We start from the raw sequence: 22,546 nt of genomic DNA on the forward strand, positions 1-22,546 counted from the left end.
GCATACTGTCTCAGCGACGGTCAGTCGAGAAGCCTTTCGAAGTATGCGTGCAGAGGACAGTGCAAGAGCTCATGAGTCGGCCCGTCTTGACCTGCGGCAACACCGATTCAGACCACCGCAAGGGCCTGTTGGAACTCATCGCAAGAAAGCTCATTAAGCCCCTTTTTGCAAACTATGCGCAAGCAAAAACCGACACGAATGCTGTCGTCAAGTTTCTTCAGAAAAAGCCCCTGTCGAGAAAAGTATTAAAACTGTAGTACATTTGTTGTGTGGCAGTACACGAAGCGCCGTGCCACACTTTAACCACCAACCACTTTCTGCATCAAAGTGGGTGGAATCATCATCATCTGCTTGTGATGAACCAGAAAAGAATATCTCACATGAACTATATATTAACGTGTGCTTTTTATGACAAGCAGGTGCGAGTAATGTGGTCGAGTTTCGAACATTGCTGAGCTAGCACTGCGATCTGCTTAGGAACGATTTTTGGGCCATGCATTAAATTCTCGTGACATCACAACTGGCTGATTATGTGCACTTAGTGTTATTTTCTTTGTTTTGTGTTTCCTTCAACCTACCCCGAATCAATAATGCATACAGACGCTGTGTATATGTTCTATCTTTCGATCATGTCTTCTTCACCACGGGCTTAAGCGCGCTATTATTCGAGTAAATATAATTCCTGGCACCCTAGGAAACGGAACAGCGCGAAGTACATGCTTCAAGCTCTTAAATATTTAAATCGCTTTATCCAGAAGCCTCCTACATAAGGCTGATATTCCTCTCCACGCCATTAGTATTGTCAATCGACGCACGTACGGTGACCTATCTTCCCTGTAACAAGGCACCCAATCCAGCGTTTACCGATCTGGATAGAGTGCCCATGAAAAAGCACAGCATCAGAATTTATCAACGGCCTTTTTTTTTCATGGCCGCTCTTTAACGGGCAGCCGCACGTAAAAAAAAAAGCAAGAAGAAAAGGAAGAAGAAAAACGCGTGAACGAAATACCCTTAAAAAAGCGCGAAACACTATGCATCATTTATATCCCTGAATAACTGCTTTGTATGAGCAACATTATCGTGCGTTTTTGACGCCCGTTAGTTAGACTTCGCACAAAATTTTGCAGCAGAGCAGCCGGATTCCAGCGCGCCACTCGCCCGACCGCCGGTCTGAAAGCGGGAGAGCAGCGGCGTGAAGCCGCGATGCTTTCGGCGGCGGCTGTGGTTGCCATGGGGACCGGTACGGTGGCGCACGCCGTCCTGCGGCGCATGGTCGCAAAACTCGGCAGAGAGCTCCCTATGGAAAAGAGAGCGACGTTCCAGGCATATAGTTATAGGGGGCGTTGGTGTGTGTTAACCTCGGTCGTTCATGTCGACAAAGTAAAGAGCGCATAAAATGTATAGCCCAACAAACACGCACTCAAGCCCTTCATTACAAATATTTCGCCGGCAGCAGATGGGCTGCCGCCATTACGAATGTGTCGAACAACACTGCTCTTATGTCAGTTCGCGCAGTCTTGCGCCGAACTGATTTACTCATGCAAAATGAATACATGCTCAGAAAATAGAGTGAAATGCTTGCGCTTACTTGTCATTAGGAAACCTGAAGAACTTGGCAGAACTGGAACTTCCGGCGTTAGAACATCACAGAGCCGCATAACACATGCGATCAGTGGCGTAGCTAGGTCGTCTGGCACCCGGGGCCCATAGGTCTTTTGTCACCCCCCTCCCCGGGTGTAGCCGGCGGAATGAGGGGTGTCTTCAGACGTATATGACACCCCCCCCCCCCCTCACTGGCCCTTTGCACCCGGGGCCCACGGCCCCCCGGCCCCCCCCTGTTGCTACGCCACTGCATGCGATGCCCCGATTTAGCCATCTTCGTCTAATGCTTGGTAGAACCGTCCTCCGTTCCTTTTGCGCGCCTGATCAAGTTACTCTGTCTTATCTTTCCCATCTTCATACTGGGAACGACAACCGAAACAGATGACCAAGCGCGATCCGACTGGTGATATCGCTGAGCGAGTGGCAAGGGTGAGCGGAGGTAAGCTAGACAGACGCGGTGAAGACAAGCACTTCCCGCGATTCGTCCGATTTAAAATTCACATAAAGTGAAATAAAAAAGAATAATCTAGGATGTCCGGCAACCGCTTTGAACGCGCATGCTCCTTGAAACCGAAATTAGCACTCGCCTGCCGGGTGTCGACGATGCCCCAAAAGTGAAGCCGCACAGGAGGGGCGTAATAAAACTACAGGGTGCAGAAGCGCTTTTCATGGCTTATTTTACCAGAGAAATACTTATCTACGTGTATCTCTGTGTTACTGGCTTTAGTGTGAAATCGGAATACACTGGCATGTTGCATTGGGGAGGACGTCGTCAATATTCAGAAGAAATTACTGTTTTCGTTGGAAACAACCAGCTTTTATTTTATAATTTTGGAGCGAAACCAAAACTGCCAAAAAATACTTGTAAACTAGTTCGCCAGTCAACAGAATGCCAATCCGAAACCTCTCCTTCCCGTCGTTTTCATGATCACGACCTACTGAACTCCAGACCTGCACAGATCTCCCTCCTCCAGCACGCCTGGTCTAGTTCGCCCCTTTTGCCGCTAGGAAAGAACGTACGAGCAGAGTGGCGCTAGTTATAACCTGTTCGCTGTCGTCTGCTTCTGCGATCTGTTCAGCGCTTGTCTTGCCATTTCGGCAGGCACAAAGCGCTTGCATTGGCGGTAAATGAATAAATTCACAAATATACAAAAGAAGACATATTTGCGAATGCTTTGCGTTTGAATGGTGAAACTAGAAGAGGAGGAGCGGTGCAAGAAATGGAAACAACGAGCATAGGTGGCCGCTGCAATGCTAGATCGACGGCATGATTTTCCCTTTCCTAGCCTCCTTAAGAGACTGGAAAAATTGTTTAACAAGGTTCATAGGATAATCTAGCTTTTTTCGTTTATTACTGACAGTCTTATGTCGTAGATGACATTAGGATTTACTGTTGTGTGCCGTAGTGAAAGGCAGATGATCTGGTAAAAGTATAGTAAAAGTATAGTAAAAGTATTCACGAGTAAGTCCTCCGCACGATATGTGCAATAGGCTGATAGATTCTGTTTCAAGGGAGGGTGAGCATATCTTGTTCTTAATATCGTTGGATGTCTAGCTCAGTAGAAAGCTTGCAAAAAATTAAGCGATCCCAGTGCTTTAATACGTGCTGCACTGCATGCATGCAGACCTTAATTAAATCGTGTCACGGAACTCTTTTCAAACTGTAAAGCTAGCTTTTCTGCGTGGTACGGCGGCAGCTTAAGATACGTACGCAGTGAAGCTGTGTACGCAATTCACTTTTTGAACTCGCGACACATTCACGGACAAGTTTTAAGAGTTAAAATGAGTGGTAATCGTTCTGTCGTCGAACAATACGGTGGCTCCAAGTTTCTAAAGAGAGCAGAAGCGAATTTTACAACGTGTACAATGAAACTGTTGTGTACGTTGCGAACTCTATATACACAATGTTATTTTTTAGGTTCGGGCAGTCAACTTTTGGAGCCAAGCGACCGATCAAAGCCTTGTGACATCACTATCACTGTGTTATCAAAAATCATGAACTAGAGAAGCAGTTCGTCACAATACAACAGTTACTGTACTAATTACAACGCCGCACAGCCACCCACCGCGTAGCAGACGGATGGATGGATGGGTGGATGGATGTTGTGAGCGTCCCCTTTGGAACGGGGCGGTGGGTTGCGCCACCAAGCTCTTGCTACTATGCTGCCTAATATCCTACCTAGGTTAACCTAGGTTAACCTAGGTTAACCGAACAGGTTATAAAAGCGTCACCTACGGACGTCGTTTGAACGAAAGTGGGTGCAAGCTGCTCCCATAGAAGCCGGATATCTGTGCAGGTCTGGAGTTCCAGTAGGTGTGCTCATGATTATCATGATGGTTGAGCCAATGCCTCTTTTACTAGATGTCAGCCGCGTTGTCCGTAAACTCGGTTCCTGGTCCTCTCCGTTTTCTCTCCTCCACGAAGTAAACCGCGAAAAGGCAACGAGCGCCGCTTGTGGCCGACGTCTGCAACCTAGATGTGCTGCGGCCTCTGAGATTACCATGGCATCTGTTGCCATCTTGGAGGCCCACGATACCGCTCGCTAACAGACGCCCGCGCATATAAAGCGCCGGCGGAGCATTCAGCCGCCGCTACCACAACCGCCGAAAGTTGAAAAGGCAACGAGCACCGCCTCACGGAATTTATGCTGAACTAACTTCAACTAAGGGAATCGCCGCCGCAATGGGAAAGCGAGCAACGCGGCTGGCATCTAGTATAGAAGGCATTGGTTGAGCGATTACAGCGCCAGATTTCCCTAAAAAATAAACAGATCTTGAAGGCCGTGCTTTCGCTGTATGCATGCGGCGGGAGCGATTGCGGAAGCCGAAAACATCCCGAAAACGTGCCATGAACGTCTGGTCGAAATAACACCAAACGGTGAACGAATGTATATCGACGTCGCCACGAAAGACGTCGAAATGGTTTGTAGGAGCATTGCGACGTCCCATAGTCTGATACCAAACGCGCGAGCGCAGCTTGCGGTTCCGGTGTTGCGAGCTTGTGGCTTCGTAGTGCTCCGCAGACCGCGGGAATTGCGCAACATCAGGCCATCTCATGACGAAGCAGCCAGGTTCCGAAACCGACGATTGCTTGGCGTGCCGCCTTGTTGGCACTGGTGGACTTCTAGGCGCGTCGGCTTACGTGTGGTACCACAGCCGCCACCTGAAGGGACTTGGCAAGTTTGCTGCCTACACTCTTTGCGGCGGTAAGCTACCCTCACACCGTCTGACGGAAACTACAGTCCAGTGCCTGTGATGCGAATATGCCGGAGCTACACACAGTGTTCGTATCGTCGAAACTTTGTGCTATGCAAATACAAATACTACGTTCACCGAGCAAAGCAAATGCCAAATTTGCACTAGACGCACGATCACTCCGTCAGACCGCTGAAACTGCCGTTAAATTGTGATCGTAGGAATCTCCCATAGTTGCATAAGGTGTTCGCGTCATCAAAAGTTCGTACGATGTCAACGCGCATTTTATATTTACTCTAGAGGCCTATTAAGCAGTTACGTTGAGCATTTATGGGCCTTGTGTTTTGCATCATAAACCTGTAATTAACATTAAAGAATTACAATCTTCCACGCAAATTGTTTTTCAATCATGTAAACGAAGTGCTGCGCTTGCAATAGCGGGTCGAGACTGCGGTGTCTCTCTTGGCTGGTGCTTGGTACCAATTTGATTCATCCTAAATTCATACACAAGCGACGTAGTAATAAAAATCTCACGAAACTGTTACGCACAGCCCTTTTTGGCTTGTCGCTCTTGTCGTAGGTTGCATTACTACTACGGTAACGTGTAGTCCTCAGCTATGCAAGGACACACAGCTTCTGCTGCAATAGTGGTGCTTTAGCTTCTGCTTTGGCAGTCTTTTATTATCACAATTTTTTTTTCAAAGCTGGCTTTAAACAGTATGTACGCCATGTAGTTATATGTGTCCTAATTCACAGTACATTTGCAATGTTCACAACAACATGGATATGGATGTTCACATAAGTTAAGATTGCTTTTGGGTCTCGTTACTGCAGAACTTGATTCCTGTGCCTTGAAGTTGGCCACTGGCGTTATTTTTGGATCGCTTCTATTGTCACAATAATGTTTACAATAAGGAGCATAGAAACCAACTTTGCGGTAGTCGTGATATTAGCTCAAAAGAAACTTGCTTTCGTTATAATCCTTTATCATTACTGTATAATGCTACAACAGTCACGAGTGTTGAAGAATGTATAGCCGATCTCTATATGGCTGCCTAAAGAAGCTATGGCGGTTATGTGACGGCTGTAGTTGTGCTGAGAACTGAAAGAAGTCACGGCAACTATCACTATTAGACTAGCAGTTTTGAACACACAGTTGTCGAAGCTAGTTTCGCCTAGAGATGAAGGAAGTCTTCACAACTAGACTGTTGTTAAAATAGTGATTTTGTGCTCACAGTTGTTGAAGCTAGTTTCGCTGAGAGCTGAAGGAAGTCACAGCAACTACCACTGCTAAAGTAGTTGTTTTGAGTACACAGTTGTTGACTCATGTGTCACCACGTTTGTTCATTTAACTCTATCCAAGTGAAGCTTGCATGCTGTTTTCAACTCTCATGATCTTCCTGGCCATATTGTCAATGTTGTTATGATAACGTAGAATAAGGCACTGTCAAAAGCGTGACATTAATATGTTAACCGTTTATTGAGCTAACCTGTGCCTAGAAAAGCAGGCAACACTCGAGCACAACGAAGGCAGCAAGCGCACTCATTGATCAATGAAAATCTTATCTGCGGATCAGAAGTGTCGGCAATTTATACATGGCCCAGTGAACCTGCATCAGCATTGGCGTCGCATGCAGAATTTGATGACACGAGGGTCGGTGACAACATAGGCAACAGATAGAACCATCGATAACATTCAGGAAATGTCCGATACAGAAAGGCACGTCTTGCGCTGAGGGATAACCTTAAGCATTTGTTAGCCGATGAAATGCGGTTACCAGATAACGATAACCAAGTATGCGTGTCAATATAGACTCACTGTCATACTTAACTTGAACAAGCCTTGACCACCTTCTTGCTTCTGCTGTGGAGAGTGCCTGAAAGGTTTACCATGTGCAGAGCAATAAGTCTGTTTTAAAGAAATGGTTATTTGTGTCACGTGGAAAAATTATTTGCTTGTCTTCAGGCATAAGGCATTTACTTTGTTGTCTGACTATTACAGTAGTTAGCGCATAGAAGTGTGGTGCAAGAGATTAAGAGGATTTCTTTGCTGACAGGACTCTGCTACCTCGGATGTGCAAGATTCATTTCTCTCCCACCATTCCTGCCCAAGTAAGGAATAGATAAGCGGTACGTGGTCTGCTCTAAGTCAATCAAGATTAATATTGTAGTACTTACTTTTCTGTATACAGTTAAACTTTGTAATAACTAAGTTGCATTTGATATGAAAATACCTTCATTTTACCCAATATTAATTATAAGCATATAATCATTACATGCTCATATCGGTGAGACACAGATTTATTTCATTACATCTAATGCTCAACTGTATATGCGTATAGAAACAAATTACTGTCATATTATCGGATAAAATCATGTGCACAAAATGTTATATTTTTGTATGCACAATAATTCTCTTATATGTACACACCCTTAAAGGGCCCCTAAAAATGTATTTAATATAGTAAGAAGATGCTGCCGATCTGTTGCAGAAGCTACTGTGAACATGTTAGCCAAATATTACTGCACCACGTGCAGCAGGGAGGGAATTCACACTCTCATTTCAAAAACAAAAAAAAAATTGCTTGCTCTCGCTTCCACAATGCCACCACACAGTGTCACCGTAAGCAGGTGGCCCACAAACCCTATTGGCTGATTTCGTGATCTCGAGAGCATTCCGAGTCACGCATGATTGCTCATTTTGAGTTAACTAAATTAATGTCTGCCATCTCAAAAAGACAGAAATGGCACTTCGTCTTAACACTGCGCGTGGCCTCCAAGATGGCAGCAGCATCCTGTGTAGCTTAGTTGACTGCAGCCAACACGGGGTGCTGTGACCAGCCCTATCGCTGCCGGGACACTCAATTTTTGGCCGGGGCTTTCTTTGCCCTTTTGGCTTCTGCGCTGTCTAACTTCCAGCATGCTGGCAGAGACGAAAGGAGGGAGAAAGCCAGTTATTGGTGCAATAAGTCTACTTATAGTTGAAGGATTCGAAAAATATTCAGTGCCATGTCGTGAGACATCTTTTAGTAGTGAGCTCATTCTATGATTAGTGATGCTATGATTCTATGATTTAAGGTGTGCAAAAGTGTGCGCTTGTACTGTTGTGCCTTGAATATGGTAACAACTTCTATGCATTGGTTACGTGCTAATAAAGAGGCCTGTAATATCATTTCTGTCACCTGCGTTTCTCTGCCATGGTAAAATAAATTACCATGGCAGAGAAACCAACTGTATCACAATATAGAAGTGTGATAAGGGAGTGTCACATAATTATATTCTATGGTGGCTTTGTGTTCCTTGTGGAATGTCTACAAAATGTCTAAGGGTAGATAGCATGCAGAAACGCAGATTGGGTAGGTGGTGTAACTGCAAGATATGGTTTGATATATTAAACTGAATTGTGCGCTGTAATTCCAGCGGAAACTTGCTATTTTTCACTGCTGCATATTGAGTCATCAACAGTTGAAGAGGTGTCAGGAGCTACTTTATTTATTTGTATATGTAAAAACTCGCATTTCATACACTGATCACAGCAGTTTATGCAATTTCCTCAAACACATACACAGCACATTCTGAAATTAAAACTTGCATATTATATCATGGAACAGGTAAAATTTATTATTCAAAAATTCATCGCATCCCGTCCAGTTTCATTTTTATCTACAAGTCACAATTCTCAATTATGAGCACATTCAGCCAGTGCTCCGTTGTCCCTACAATATAGATAGGTGAAGCTTGATCTATAAGGAAGCTGAAGCTAGGGCCCAACTCTGATACTTAAAGAAAGTAAAAACAATGATTTACAGGTATTCAGGGTCTCCCATTGTTTAAACAAATGGATCATACTCTGAAAATAAGATCTTTTTATACTGAAGATATCGCAACTGTAAACGATCACAGATTGAAATAGGTTCAAAATGTGCTCCCTTTGTTCTTTGCCACAGGTTCCATTATATAATGTAATTTAAGATAGTCAAAATTAGTCATTGTTTCTCACAGCAGAAGCAGTTAAGCCAATAACATAGCGCAAATAAAACAATGCAAAATGGGACAAAATTTCTGTGATGCTCCTGGCGCAATGGACAATTTTAGCTGGCATGTAAACGCTGTAAGGAAGTACCAAGACGGAGCTGTAAATTGAAGCACCAGTTGTGATATCTTGTGATGAAGTATTCAACCACATTTCATCGGCCTTTTTATTGCATTCTGAAGATGCATACTTTTTTGTGCTGGCGCAAAGGTATTTGCAGTTGTGCTAATTCCCTAATACTACACTTTTTATGTCAAGAAGCACCATACAAGAGCAAAGCGTTCTGGCCCATTTTGGACCAGTATGATGTACCGATTCTATTCTAATTCTTTTACTTCTTGAGCTTCGTCAGTGATCCAAGTAGTGCACTGCCTATGTTATCACCAAAATTGGCCAGTCATGAGCACTGGAAAATAAGAATTGAATGAAGTCGACTGGAACAGATTCTTACAATATACAAGCCCTGGTTTCAACACACCACCACCAGATGTCAGCACCAATGCTTTGTATTTTCGTCCTGAGATCCTGCTAAAACATGCAATGTATACAACTGATTAAAACTAATATTTCTGAGACATTCAGAAATGAAAATAAAAACATTGAAGGCCACTTAGGTATTCCTACATAAATGAATGCAAAAGCATTGCGACATATCTCCGATCACCCCACGGCCTTGTTGGTGTAATTGTGTGGACATCTAAAAGGGGCCGGGCACAGATACTGAACAAGATCAAAGGGTCGTTTATCGCAGTGAATGACTGAACTTACCGAAATCAGTGCACCAACTGGCTGCGCCGCGATGCTACAGGTGCTGTATATAGACCGGCCACACAGTTGCCGCAGCTTACGCAACCGTAATCTTTACTGGTGAATGCTATGCGCGACGGCGAGCTTTCTAGTTCTCTTTTTCTTTGCCCCGCCTGGCCGGCTGTGCGGTGCATGCGTAGAGGTGAGCTCCATCTGGTGGTGCTTCAAGGAACTCAGTGGCCCATGCGCCCCCTCTGATTGGCTGTCACCATGTCACTTCTTGCAGCACCTCCGGCCACACCGCTGAATTTTCCACTTCGTGCGCCATTTAATGCTTTCGCATTTAAAATCTTTGCAAGTTCACGGCCGAATGGCAGTTCTGTTGCAAAAGCTGCCTGATACAGACTCCATACAGGGGTCCCAAATTGTACATTACAGTCCGCTGCTAAAGGCAACACTTAACTAAAAAGAAGCAGTATGTATAATCAATCAAATGTGCATTTTTTACCCGAAGAATTATTCCATGCACTTGTGTGGGATATCAAAGTGATAACTGATGGCAGCATATTAGCTGTGCATTCCCGCTAGCAGTGGACCTTACTGTTAATTCCAACTGCAAGAAAGCATATATAACACTAGGGCCATTAAAAGACAAATGCCTGAGAGCAGGTGCACCCGTATTATATACAAAAGTTGCAATATGCACATCTCTGTGCTGCTACCATATTGCAGCTACCACTTCCATGCTGCACAGTGAAAGTTTCACAATGCTTAATCTTTTTCCAGTCATTGGTACATGTACACAAAACAAAGCATAAACTCAACTAAGTAGTACTTTGGGAGACTTCAACTGCGCTGGGACGAAACACCGAAGTGGAAGAAGACATGACAAACGCAGACTAGCAACTGGTTTACTGAAACCACAAGTTTCAATAAACCAGTTGTTAACCTGCATTCGTCCCGTCTTCTACTTCGGTATCTTGTCCATAATGCAGTGTAATGTGGTTTCAATAAAGCAGTTGGTAGTCTTTGTCCCGTCTTCTTCCACTTCATTGTCTCATCCCTAGCGCAGTTTAAGTTCCCAAAAATATGTCTTACCAACTAGCCTCCCAACACACTCTCCTCAGCTAAGCAGAACACAACATGTGCGACCTTATCCATTGGTTACCCTGCACAACACACTGCTCATGACTTTGGCAGTGAAACTTAAAACAACCTTTGGCATTAAAGTGACACTTTGCACAGTTGGCTTTGCAACTAATTACCAATAGTTCACTGGACAGACAGCATCGTAGTTCCATTATGGTTTCACTTCAGCTAAAGATCTAATGTGCAACACAGACATTTACAATGACACTGCACTTTAGAGCTTGAACACGTTGAGGCAGATGCCAAACACGACTGCCCAGATGAAGAAAGCGCCGAGGATTATGCCAAATATCACAGTCTTCTCCACGGACCAAGACTCCATTTGCACCTTTACGGCATTCCTCCCCGCTCCCAAGCACTCGCGGCACTTCGGTCCGTCGGCAACACAGTTGCAAGGCTTTGGGTCCCACACGATGCTGTCATTGTCCCGTGCGAGGCCTGCTGCCAGTTCGATATCCTCAATCTCTCTCTGGTCACCGCCTGCCCGTACGTCTGGGGCTTGTTCCGATACACCCGCTGTTGGATTGTCGGCCACTTCCATCTGCAGCGAACACGTCATGTTATCTTCGCTAGAAAGTCAAATCAAACTGTAGGGTTTCGAATCTCAAAGCAAATACACAGCAGCCTGTTTGTTCGGGTTGATTGGTACATCCTGTCACTCGGCAGGTTCTTTTAATAGTGCAACACAAGACGAAGGAATGAGGAACAGAACAAAGTGCTCTGTCCCTGTGCCTCTTTGTCCCGCATCTTACTGTTAAAAAAAAATCTGCTATGTGACGAGTGCAGATGCTTTGAGTGACGTTGTAGCGGAGGGCTGGCTCTGAAATAAACTACCAGGGGTTATTTCACATGTACCTAACTCTTAAGTACACAAGACATTTTCGCATTTCACCCTCATTGCGATGTGGTAGGTGGGAGTCAAACCTGTGACCTTGCACTCGGCATCGGAACACCGTAGCCACTGTGACTGGAAACACTCGATAAATGACAAAAGTAGGAAAGATTTGCAAGAACTATAGAAAGGATGAATAGCATCGGTATCTCTAATATTTTTTGGTTTCTCGTTTCTGTCTCTGATAAGAGAACAAAAGGAGCTTATCCTAATGTAAAGTGATACTTCCGGTCTATGCTAACGAGTTTTTTTTATCGCAGGTTCACATACCTGCTAGTGCTTTGTGAAGTTTTCAGTGAGCCACGTGTGCCTTTGCCGAGCGCAGTTTGCAAGCGCATCAAAATGTGCAAGATGCCGCCTCGACACTTATCACGAACAGGAGTTACCAGAGCTGAGGGGTGCGTCCTGAAGGCTAAGCTGTTTACCAGCCCGTTTTACTTTACTTTCACTGCGACTCGGATCACCCACAGCTGAGTCTCAGTGCCCTACAATACATCCCCTGACCCACGTGCGCATTTGGCTAGCTTTGGCAAATAGTGCAAAACCGCAACAAATGTGTCACTTTGTTGAGTGTTCCCGGCTCCGAATATCGAGTGCGACGTTCCAACGGATTTCCGGCGTGGTAAAAACCACAAACTCACCGACCCGTACGTCGTAGACGTCGCGCCGAAGTGCGTCCCACGACCATTGTTACTGCCGTTCTTTTTCTCGCAACACTTGCTCGATTCGTCCATAGTTGCGCCGTGGACGCCCGAGTACAGCGACTCCCACCGCCTCTGCGTTTATCTCTTGCTTTTCTTTCGCGTTCCCGACGTTTATCGGAGAAGTCGAGGAAACGGGGGGCCGTCTCGCGGGCGAGAGCGTCTCTCGTAATCGCGTTGTACCAAACCTCCGGGATATCGCGCATATGCCTATACGTGACGCAGATCGCCCGACCGCTGGTACGTAGTACAACGAGTCCGCGGGTGCTCCGGCCCACCAATTGCAGTGTTGGAACAAAGGCGCACAGCTGTTCACGCTTTGTCACATGCAGACTGTCAGCGCGGCCCCGGTACGAAACAGGCGAGTCTGCCGCGCACACGGCTATATATATATATATTTGGTTATGCCGGCGCTTGGCGATGTGTGTACAGAAGAAGTTGAAAGCATGGAAGGCGCGTGTCGTCTGTCCACTCTGCTGACAGGTTGACAGGGGAAACAAAGTCGGCCCTAAAAAGAGCTCGAACGAGAGGTTTGTTGGGAGCTACGTACGCGAAGCACGGTTTGGAAGGGATGTTTCTCATGCACTTGCGCGCCGGTCCCGCGGTGAGACCGTCGAAACGGCTGCGTTTTGCAGAATCGTTAACCAAACTTGCGAAGAGTATACGTTTATTTTGCCACCGTCGCAGAGGCGCACTTCTTTTTCTTTTTTTTTTGCGCCGGCTACGCAGTACAACGCACGTGCTCATTCCGTTCCCTTTCACCCGCGGACGAGATATCTGCATCTCGTTTGCATGCGCTTCGGCACTCACGTAGATGGTCGTCGACCGGCCGAATATGTTCTTCCACATCTTCTCAAGATTCGCTGGCGATGTTCTCCGTATGGTCGCTGCGGCTGGCGTGAAGGTCGTCTGTTCTAAATCCCAAGAGCCGGCGTCTCTTTCATTGACCTCGTAAACAAGCTACCGCGCGGTGTGGAACGGACATCGGCCGGAAGGAAAGGGCCGAGAAAAAGGACCCGCACATACGGCCACAGAGGAGGGAGCAAGCAAATCGATGCATATCACAGTGGCTAGTCGCCAGCCGGTGCAATAAAAAAAAACCCGGGCTGCCCCCTCGCTTTCTCCGGACGCCGGCGAGTGGCTCACACAACGGCTCCCCCGAGTTCTTCGAACGCGAACGTGGCGCTACCCCGCTGGCGCTGTGATTAGCCGGCGGTCGTGATTTCAAAAAACAAGCCGTGACGCCGGCTAGCGACGAACAGTTGGCCTTTGACGGCGAGCGCTGTTCAAGGAACAGCAGCTGCTGTTCTCGCTTCTCACCTTGAAGGTGTTCTCCTCCGTTTCGGATCACAAAAGCACTTCCGTAAGGGAGGGGGGGGGGGGGGGGTCATCGGACGACGCGCGATCATTCAAGTTTCGCGAGCGCTTTTTTCGAACGTGTAACGTGTTGCAACGTCTCGCATTCATTGATTCATTCGTTCATTCATTCAGGAGAGGCGGCTGTTCTTCGGCGGAACCATGAAGCTGAAGGAGTTTGAGTACGGAGAGGACGATCTCGTGTACGACGTGGCGCCGAGCCGTGAGCCAAAGCCGACCCGGTTCGATGAGCTGTTGCAGTCCAAATGGAACGAGGCCATGGCGAACGGCCACTTCTGGTACAAGCTGGAAAAACTGGAGACGCGAATACTGCCCGGGAAATACGGATTCGTGGCGCAGGTAAACTATTAACCCTTGCAGTAACGTAATACTGCCGTTGAGTAAGCTGAGTTAAGTTAATTAGTACGTTAATTAATTCATTTCATTTGTCCTGATTCTTGTAAACTACCTCTGCCGATGCTTGCACAATTAGAATAGGCGATGAAAATTTGTGTAAGTATCGAAATAAGATAGGTCAAATCGTGTTACCTCTTAGACTATTACTGTTCACTACATATAGCCTAAAAAATATCATTTGGTTTGGGGGTTTTACATGCGAAAACCACCATATCATCATGAGACACGCTGTAGTGGAGTAGTACTCCGGATGAATTATGACCATCTGGGGTTTTTTGTAACATGCGCCCAATGCACGCTACACGAGCATTTTTGCATTTTGTGCCGCCATTGAAACACAGTCAGCATGGCCGGGATCAATCCGAGAGCCTTGACCTCAGCAGTGAAATGCCATAATCACTGAGCCATTGTGACAGGTCACTAGAATTATTATTTTTCAGCCCTAATGAGGCTCCAAATTGGATTAGAATGCCTGTAGACCTGTATATCATAAGTTATGAGTGTCCTAGTGTATCATTCATTCATGAGAGTTTTATGTCAGTCACTGTCTACATAAAGATACAGCAAAACAAATGAGAAAGCAGCAATTAGAACTTGAAGAGCGGACCTTACAGTTGCGCTAAAAACTCATGGAAGTTGAAAGAGCACACCTGGTGGAAGAGATTCGCAAGCTATAGTGATACGTAAACTTCACTGAGAAAAATGTTTGACTCGCGTGCTCCAAAAGAAAACCTACAAGCGCATTAACAGGCTAGCGACTCAAGTGTTTGCAAGCACTGTGGATTGGCATATCCCATATTTTAAGTTTCTTTAACGGGCTGACATATCACGCTTGCCGAGAATGTTGTGTGTCCAGTGGACTCTGAAAAGTCGCTGTGTTGCAGTGATAGTAACATTAAAGCAGTTGAGAGAGAGAGTTATGACCTCTACGCGTTTCCTCATAGGCTGCATGTGTGCGTGTAGTTTCAGGCAAATCTATGCAGGAAAGCCATGAGTAGAGTGAGCTGCATCGCTGTGTGTTCACAAAATCTTTTCACTTGCCCAACAGCTCAACACGAAGAGAGCCCAGGAAAGGAGGAAGCCTCAACATGTCAGTTCCATTTGCATGCCATTTGACGGCAGCATCTTCAACTTCACAAAGCTCAAAGAGGGAGAGGTAAGTTGCGATGCCTGTCGACTTGTGACAGATCCAGGTGGTTCGGCAAAATAAACAAAACTCACTCAGACTCCCTCGCAAAATGTAGCTTTGGCATAGGGCTCACTCAGACTTACCCACATTCAACTCAGCCGGGATTACACAGACTCAAACTAGCCATAAATCTAACCTTGCTGAACTTGCATTAGACTCTAGACTCAACAATGTCAGACTTGGACAAGCTCACTGAAGGCACGTTCAACTGATTGATTCCAGGCAATTCTGCAAAGCTTCAATAAGTACATTCCTGTAGTGTTAACAGAACCAGAATAATGTTACTAAAGAACTTTGCCTGTTTAATAAGGCTTCAATGTTGCTTGACACGACCATGAGAGCACTTTGACAACACTCTCGAAGGACAGTCGAATGTGCCATCAGAATCACAAGCTTGGATAGTCATACTTGTCACTCAAATTCATGGAACCACCATTTAAGTCGTTAGGTGATCGTGGGTAGGTGCAGCCTACTCTCGTGAACTGAAAGACAATTGGAACTATGTGTGATTCAGACTTCAACTCGCTTGGATTCGCATTCATGCTTGCATTGACTTGCACTCATGCTTGCATTGACTCACTCAGACTTACGGCTGGCTCCGAGATGACTCGCAAGTCTATCTACATACCATATTTGCATGTAACATGACCGCAAATATAATACGACGGGGGAGCTTTGGTCTCACAGAAAGAAATATATATTACATTTATAATGAAAAGTGATGCCACAAACAGGAAACAGTGCGTAAACAGAGATGGTTGCTGGGCTTCATTAATCATTACTGCAAACTGCAAAATAAAGTGAAAAGACAAGTGCCGATGTCTTTGTCAGTGTCGGCAAGTAAGGCGTCGTCCTACGTTACACAAAGCAAGATTGAGATTAATATGTCATAACTACACTTATGACAGCGCAAAATATACAGTAGCAACTTCCCACTCACTGCTCTTGCATGATGTGAAACAACAGCAGGCATGTAAAAATGAAATATATATTTTTTTTAATTCTGTTATATTCATTTCACACAACAAACATAGCTCGAGGCACATTCTGGGACCACTGAGGCCGAGAATTTCGAAAAAATAGCTTGCGTTATATTCGTAAAACAGCGGTATGTAGGTCATAAAGAACTTGGATAACATTTTAGCGCTAGCAGACAAGGACAAACGGGAGATACAGACACTACAATCCGCTAACAGTTCATTCTCAGGAAAATTCATACATTGATACATCATGTGCAACCGTGCCACTTATGGACAAAGCATTGTACCGCTCCTTTTGAAAACGACGTCCCTTTATCAAGCGGGTCGACAGACGCTGTGCTAACACCTTTCACTATTCCACCCCATAGCTTGTGCCTCTATAATTTCATGCATGTCCTTATCTTTGTCTAGAAAGAATTACACAATCATTTAACAAAGTTGCACAGCTGCACTCTTGAATATGAGCAGACAGCTAGACGACCGTCACAATAATTCCTTACATTTAATGTATGTTCCCTTAAGCAATCAACGAACTGTTTTTTTGTTTTTTCCTTCTGCCAGATGCTGTTTTCTCTGAAGAATGTTAACAAAGAACAAGACAGTGCAAAAGAAGTAAGCAGTGGAATCGGCTGTTTTAATTAGGTACAATAGCCTATGCCTCCTGCATTGTTTCTCGTTATCTATAGGCCTTGTCTTGCAGGTGGGGCACTGGGTGGTGATCAATGTCAGCCCGGTTGAGTACTGCAATTCTCTGCTAGTTCCCAGCCTGTACAACTGTCTGCCACAGGTTTGTGATACTGCTTGTGGTGTGCTTCAAGACATAACCCCTCGAATTTATCTAAATACTTCATTTCGTAAATTGTTCTGTTTCTTGACTTGCATGTTAAGAGGAAGCTTTAGCTCGGGCCCAACTCCAACGCGGCCTATTCAAATGCACATAAAACGCAAAAACGTTTTTCTGATATAACCCCTGGGCCGATTTTAATGAAATTGGTTGCATTTAAAAGAGCAAGTTAAATTCTAGTGACTGGTGGAGGCGGAATTTCGATTTAGGCCCTGAATTCTGTTAAGTGAATTTTCAAAAATCCGGTAGTTTAAAAAAAATAGAAGCACCAAGTTTACACATTCATAGCTCTGCATCAAGAGCAGATATCGCGGTTCTGTAAACGGCATCCATTAGATCGCTAAAAGCGAACAAATTCGATCTGTCATGTTATATCTTACGTCAATTTGCTACCTTGTTCACAAGGGTTCTGCAAAAGCTGTATTTCCATATAACTAAGTTTTTTTTTATATTCATGTATGACATATCAATTTTGTCCGCTTTAGATGTGCTGTTAGATGCAATTCACAGCATTGTATTATCGTTTTTCATTGTTGAGTTAGAGTTGTTAACTTCATAGTTTCGTTTTTTGAAAATTTTCGATTTTTGCCAATTTTTAATCAAATATTTACGACGTAAATTGAAAATTCAAAACCAACAGTCACTAGATTTTAAGTTTTTCTTTTAAATGCAGCAAACCTCATCAAATTTGATGCAGTGGTTGCTGATAAAAACGAATTCTCTTTTTGCATGTATTTAGATAGTAGCACCCGAGCTAAAGCTTCCTCTTAAGAGAGCATGTTCACTTTCTCGGGGTCATTTTTTTTTGTGTGTGTGTTTATTTGCACACGCACTTTTCTATTCTTTTGCACATTTTTTGCTTGAGTCATTGGTTTGGCTAATTTGTGTTGTACCACTCACCTTCATCCTGAACAGATACTCACGCCCGTGTCACTGCGTCTGGCAATTGATATGGTGCTACTAAGTGGCAGCCCGTAAGTGATTACAGCTACTGTATCTAAATGAAGCATTGGAAAAATACATTGGACTTGTTTCATTTCCGAGTCCCAGAGACCAGAGATTTTTGTGCGATAGTTCAAAGTTGAATCGAATGTGCATATTAACAGTATTGTGGGTTATTATACAAGCACATATGTACAGAAGGCAATTTCATCCCTCCGTAAATGAAGTATGGCCAAGCCAATGAATACACTGCAAACAAAGTTAGCAGGGAAAGAGTACTTAGCAAAATGAAAATCCATGATATCATGACTGCAAATGTATGATTGCATTGGTGATGCCATCTTATGGTGGCACCTTTAATTTATACATGCCTCATCAATGTGCTGTCTTCAGCCATTTTTCTCACCGCATTGTTCTGCGCAGAAAAGGGCATGTGTTTTAAGTAAACAGATTTTTAGCTTATCATAGTCTATGCAGAGTTTACCAAAGCTAGATTCTCAGTGAATAAATTGAATGTATAGATTTTTGTTGACACCGAGTGGCCTGAAAGAAAAATATTGTTCTTGATGAAGTGGAATTTGGACTGTTTTCAGAAATTTCCGTCTTGGTTTCAACAGCCTTGGTGGCCATGCCTCGGTGAATCACCACCACTTCCACCTCTATTACCTGGAACATAGGCTTTACATTGAAACAGCTGTGAGTTCATGGCTTTGTCACATAGATTGTACAGTCAAACCTTGTTAGTGACATCTGATTCAAAAATATCTTTGTTAAAGTATCGGATATAAGTGTATGTTGCCATATTGGTGAGAGAAAAAAATCTTGAATGTAGCCGTTTTCGAGTTGCTCTCGCTGAGTATTTGACATTTTTTGCTATCGAAAACAGACATCTTATGCTGTGAGTGAACCACGGTCTGCCTCGCTGCTACCTATATTGTCTTCGACATTGAATTCTTGCTTTCATTATAGCAATAGAATGTTCATTGAAGTAAAGCATGGCCAGCCAAATTGTATACTTACCTACTTTATTCTGTAACATTCTTATCTGACTGTATTAGATGCTTAAGGTACTTACAGTACATCCCCGTTTATGCAGAGGGTCAACCACCTGTGGAGCGAATGCTACGAAATCGTAGACTATCCTGCCAAGGGATTTGTTTTTCAAGTGACTAAAGACAACAAGGAAACTGTTATTCAGTGAGTAAAATAAACTGCCCATGCAGCTTTATGCATGAACATTCATTCAGTTGTCTAGTCTAGTGGGCATTTGATAGCGACGTGTGAATGTGGCATTTTAAGGGTAATTTTCCTATGCAATATCCAACATGAACTTGTACATTTGCTACCGCAAGGACTATAAAGGAACATAGTGCATTGCCATTGATGGTTATGCACTGCTGTGCAACTGATGCATTTTAAAGAAAAGATGGCACAGATGCTATAAACTGATATTCAGACATATCTGCTCATTAGCACTACAGTATGCAAATGTACTTGGCACCTTCAAACCTGTAATATAGTAGTTACTATAGTAAGCATCTAGATTACAATGTATTTTAATGTGGTTTGAATTAGTAAGTGAACATTGAAGTACTTATTTAAACTTTAAATTTCTTCTATAGATTGTTGACTTGCACACTACATATATCATGCCAGAATGGAACATAACCCCAAGTAGCACTACTTATGTTTAATTGCACTCCAAACTGTGGTCTGCTATTATGGTGTGACAGGGAGCTAAATGTGCTCTAGCCTTAGAATTAAGTGTCTCCGAAGGAGTTGCAGTAGTGTAATGCACCGAGGCAAACATGAAAAGGAAAAATGCGCCTCCTAGCTTATTTCCTCATGTTTCCATTTAATTCTAGCATTATATAGTACCTAAATTGTTTGCACATTAAACTTGTACTTAATGTTGCATTATCCCACTTTGTAATTTGTAATGGCTGACAGTATTATAGAATGAAGAAATCACATCGACGAAATTAATCGCAAAAATCTAATTTTGTGCTGTTTTTTAAATGTGTTTTAGGGAACTGATGATACTTGTCCAGATGCTGCTAAACACTTCTACAGCTCATAACCTGTTTGTGACGAGGGGTACAAGCTTTAAATCGGACAATATAGATGGCGTTGAACAACCAGTGGTTCGTGTATTCCTGTGGGCACGCCATTCTTGCTACGGTGAGACTGCATCACTGCGTTCTTTGTGATTTCATGCTGAGTGTCTTGTGTTGCACATTTTAGGTGCAAAAGATGAGTCTGCATTCAACGTTGCTCTCTGTGAGCTGTCGGGGCATCTAATAATGAAAAGTAAGTTTTTATGATTTTTTAAATCTTATGGCCAGCAAAAGCACTTCAAAACAACTTATTCGACTATCCCTTTCTTTTTTTGCTCCTTGTACACGTAGACAACGAAGGATACCTCGCTGCAACCGAAGACTCTGTCTCACAAGAGCTCCGCAATTTTTGCGACGACACCTTCGCAGAAGTGCGTTCCCAAGTGGTGGCAATGAACAGAAACTGCAACAGCAGCCTGCACGCCAGTCCCTCCAACAGCTGACAGCCCTATAAACTTGTCATTAGCATTTTCTTTGTCCATAAGGGCTTGACGTTTTGTTACCAAATCGCTAATAAAGTTGTTTTGTTTATTTAAGCAACTTCAAAGTCTGTGCCAATTCAAAGACATGATTGCCATGTGTTTTTGTCCAGCTGTTTCTCTGCAAGCACAGATAAGATAAGAGAGTACTATATCACAGACAAAAGAAGCATGAATCGGAAAGTTATTTGTTCTGCAGCACACCCAGCTGTTGGAGATGTAGGTAGCAAGTCCCCAACACGGCACAGAGGCCAAATCACAGTATCATTGTACAGTGTTCTGCCCCACTCAGCTGTATGCATATTATTGAAGACAAGGTCGTCTTAGCTGACTTCATATGGGTTTGGCTTATCTGGTAATCTTATAACTTACACAGTCAGAGTAGGTAAAAATAATGGTACGGGTGTAATTAGCGCCAACTTAGTCAAAAATTGTCTGTGCTATTTCCGAGGTTGGCCCACCTGACCTCTTAGTCAGAAAAAGAAAAAGTCTACCAAGTGTTGGCGCTAAAGAAAACGGGCTCGACATAATTGATGATGTATAGTGTTTGATGGAGCAAGGGCAAGTTATGGCCAAAGAGTGCCAAGAAGTGGTATTCCACAATCAGTGGACTGATGAATAACGATGAGTAGATGCAGCATGGCTGTATAGAGGCCTAAAATTGATCACTGTGTAAATTAATAAAACATACACCGTACTTTCAATCAAACAATGGCAATGACTTCAGTGAGATGTGCTATACATATAGATTACTTATAAACATAAAACATTCAATTAATAATTTTCAAGCAGCACTACTGCCTCAACAGGGCCTTTAATTGTATGCATGGGCCTGGAAGAGTGCTATAGATACTACTGCTGTAACACAGGCCTCTATTAAGAGACCGCTATGGATCGCTCGGGTGTGAAACATCTAGTACACGAAAATTATTTAAAAATATCAAACTGATTTCCCATCAAAAAGCGCGTCTTTGCTGAGAAACGGTGCTGGGTGTAATGGTATACACTGTCTGAATGCAAGAGGAACGTGCTTTTCTCTTTGATCTTTTACTTCGAGACATTCAAGAGACATAATTGTGCTTTAAATATTATATACGAAGATGCAAAATGAGTCAACAATGAGCATGAATAAGAGACAGAATAGACATGTATAAGCAACCTTAATTTATCAAATCGTCTGAACCACCATGTACACACGTCGACCTTGTCTTCTCTAGAGTCAACGCTTGGTTGACCCTTTTTTTGGGGGGGGTTGCACCTGCGCTTGGCGATGTATGCACAAAACGACTCAAAAGAAAAAGAAATGAACGTCGTTTAGTCTACTATGCTATGTTTCCCTGACAGGTTGACAGAGAAACAAAGTCGTCCCAAAAGAGGTCAAATGAGGAGATTTGTCAGGAGCTGTGCGGGCCACTGAGAGTGGTATGTTTATTACGCATTGCGCAGCGGTCGCATAGTAAAAAAACTGCGGAAACGGCTGCGTTTTACACCCGGCTTACTAACGTCCATCGTTTCCGGAACTAGTGAAGAGCGATTGATTCTATGTCTGTTCTACAACCGCAGTGGAGGCGCGCGTTTTTTGTTTTTGTTTTTTTTTCTTAACGCCGGCCACGCAACACAAAGCACACGGTCATTTCCATGCCCTTTCAGCTACGGACAGATGCATGCACCTCGGTCGTCGATTGCACTCACGTAAGTGGCTGTTGTCGACCGGCCGAATATGTTCTTCCACATATCTTCTCAAGCCTTGCTGGCAGTGTTCTTCGAGCGCTTGCTGCTGCTTGGGTGTGTGTGTGAAGGCCGTCTGTTCCAAATCCAGAAGGCCGGCGCGCGACGCCGCCGTCTGTTTCGTTGACCTCATAAAAACGGCTACCGCGCGATGTCAAATAGACGTCGGCCGCCG

The 22,546-nt window shown here is 44.1% G+C and overlaps 3 protein-coding genes across 11 annotated transcripts in view; 1 reads left to right on the forward strand and 2 right to left on the reverse strand.

Moving 5' to 3' along the window:
• LOC139047354 (uncharacterized) overlaps positions 1-1,670 on the reverse strand; it is a 121,673-nt gene extending 120,003 nt beyond the window's left edge. Inside the window, exon 1 of one of the 2 annotated variants that reach the window (XR_011507113.1) lies at positions 1,589-1,670. Coding sequence is in view for 1 of the 2 variants with exons in the window: in XM_070521179.1 (XP_070377280.1) it covers positions 1,589-1,658 (70 nt within the window). In the remaining variant the exon portion in view is untranslated. The remainder of the gene's footprint in view (positions 1-1,588) is intronic. The other variant, XM_070521179.1, reaches the window with a different exon arrangement.
• Positions 1,671-4,544: 2,874 nt separating this feature from the next.
• Positions 4,545-20,704, forward strand: LOC135919259 (GDP-D-glucose phosphorylase 1). Of its 7 annotated transcripts, none has more exons than XM_065452971.2 (12): positions 4,545-4,808; positions 6,855-6,909; positions 13,811-14,035; positions 15,141-15,248; positions 16,823-16,873; positions 16,962-17,048; positions 18,021-18,079; positions 18,641-18,743; positions 19,144-19,244; positions 20,077-20,228; positions 20,292-20,357; positions 20,456-20,704. In XM_065452971.2, exons 2-12 carry the CDS (start codon positions 6,871-6,873, stop codon positions 20,605-20,607), a joined length of 1,143 nt encoding a protein of 380 aa, XP_065309043.1. In that variant the 5' UTR covers positions 4,545-4,808; positions 6,855-6,870; the 3' UTR covers positions 20,608-20,704. The 7 variants fall into 7 exon arrangements, with proteins under 7 accessions (XP_065309043.1, XP_065309047.1, XP_065309050.1 ...); XM_065452975.2 differs by having other exon boundaries at positions 4,546-4,808; positions 6,855-6,927; XM_065452978.2 differs by lacking the exon at positions 6,855-6,909 and having other exon boundaries at positions 4,546-4,808.
• On the reverse strand, positions 8,268-13,263 carry LOC135919264 (uncharacterized). Of its 2 annotated transcripts, none has more exons than XM_065452986.1 (2): positions 13,130-13,263; positions 8,268-11,267 (listed from the first exon to the last, which is right to left on the reverse strand). In XM_065452986.1, the coding sequence occupies exons 1-2, from the start codon at positions 13,166-13,168 to the stop codon at positions 10,941-10,943; spliced, it is 366 nt and encodes a 121-aa protein (XP_065309058.1). In that variant the 5' UTR covers positions 13,169-13,263; the 3' UTR covers positions 8,268-10,940. The 2 variants fall into 2 exon arrangements, with proteins under 2 accessions (XP_065309058.1, XP_065309057.1); XM_065452985.2 differs by lacking the exon at positions 13,130-13,263 and adding an exon at positions 12,260-12,536.
• Positions 20,705-22,546: the final 1,842 nt, after the last annotated feature.

The sequence above is a fragment of the Dermacentor albipictus genome, chromosome 7, assembly GCF_038994185.2.
Source record: "Dermacentor albipictus isolate Rhodes 1998 colony chromosome 7, USDA_Dalb.pri_finalv2, whole genome shotgun sequence".
NCBI classification, from domain to species: domain Eukaryota; kingdom Metazoa; phylum Arthropoda; class Arachnida; order Ixodida; family Ixodidae; genus Dermacentor; species Dermacentor albipictus.

Excerpts from the sequence above, each read along its gene's own strand:
- LOC135919259 (XM_065452971.2), top strand. The coding sequence starts at position 6,871 with ATGTGCAAGATTCATTTCTCTCCCACCATTCCTGCCCAA. Across the intron at positions 16,874-16,961 it reads AACAAGACAGTGCAAAAGAA|GTGGGGCACTGGGTGGTGAT; the intron begins GTAAGCAGTGGA and ends CTTGTCTTGCAG. Across the intron at positions 18,080-18,640 it reads GTGCTACTAAGTGGCAGCCC|AAATTTCCGTCTTGGTTTCA; the intron begins GTAAGTGATTAC and ends GACTGTTTTCAG.
- LOC135919264 (XM_065452985.2), bottom strand. The coding sequence starts at position 12,352 with ATGGACGAATCGAGCAAGTGTTGCGAGAAAAAGAACGGCAGTAACAAT. Across the intron at positions 11,268-12,259 it reads CGTCTACGACGTACGGGTCG|ATGGAAGTGGCCGACAATCC; the intron begins GTGAGTTTGTGG and ends TGTTCGCTGCAG.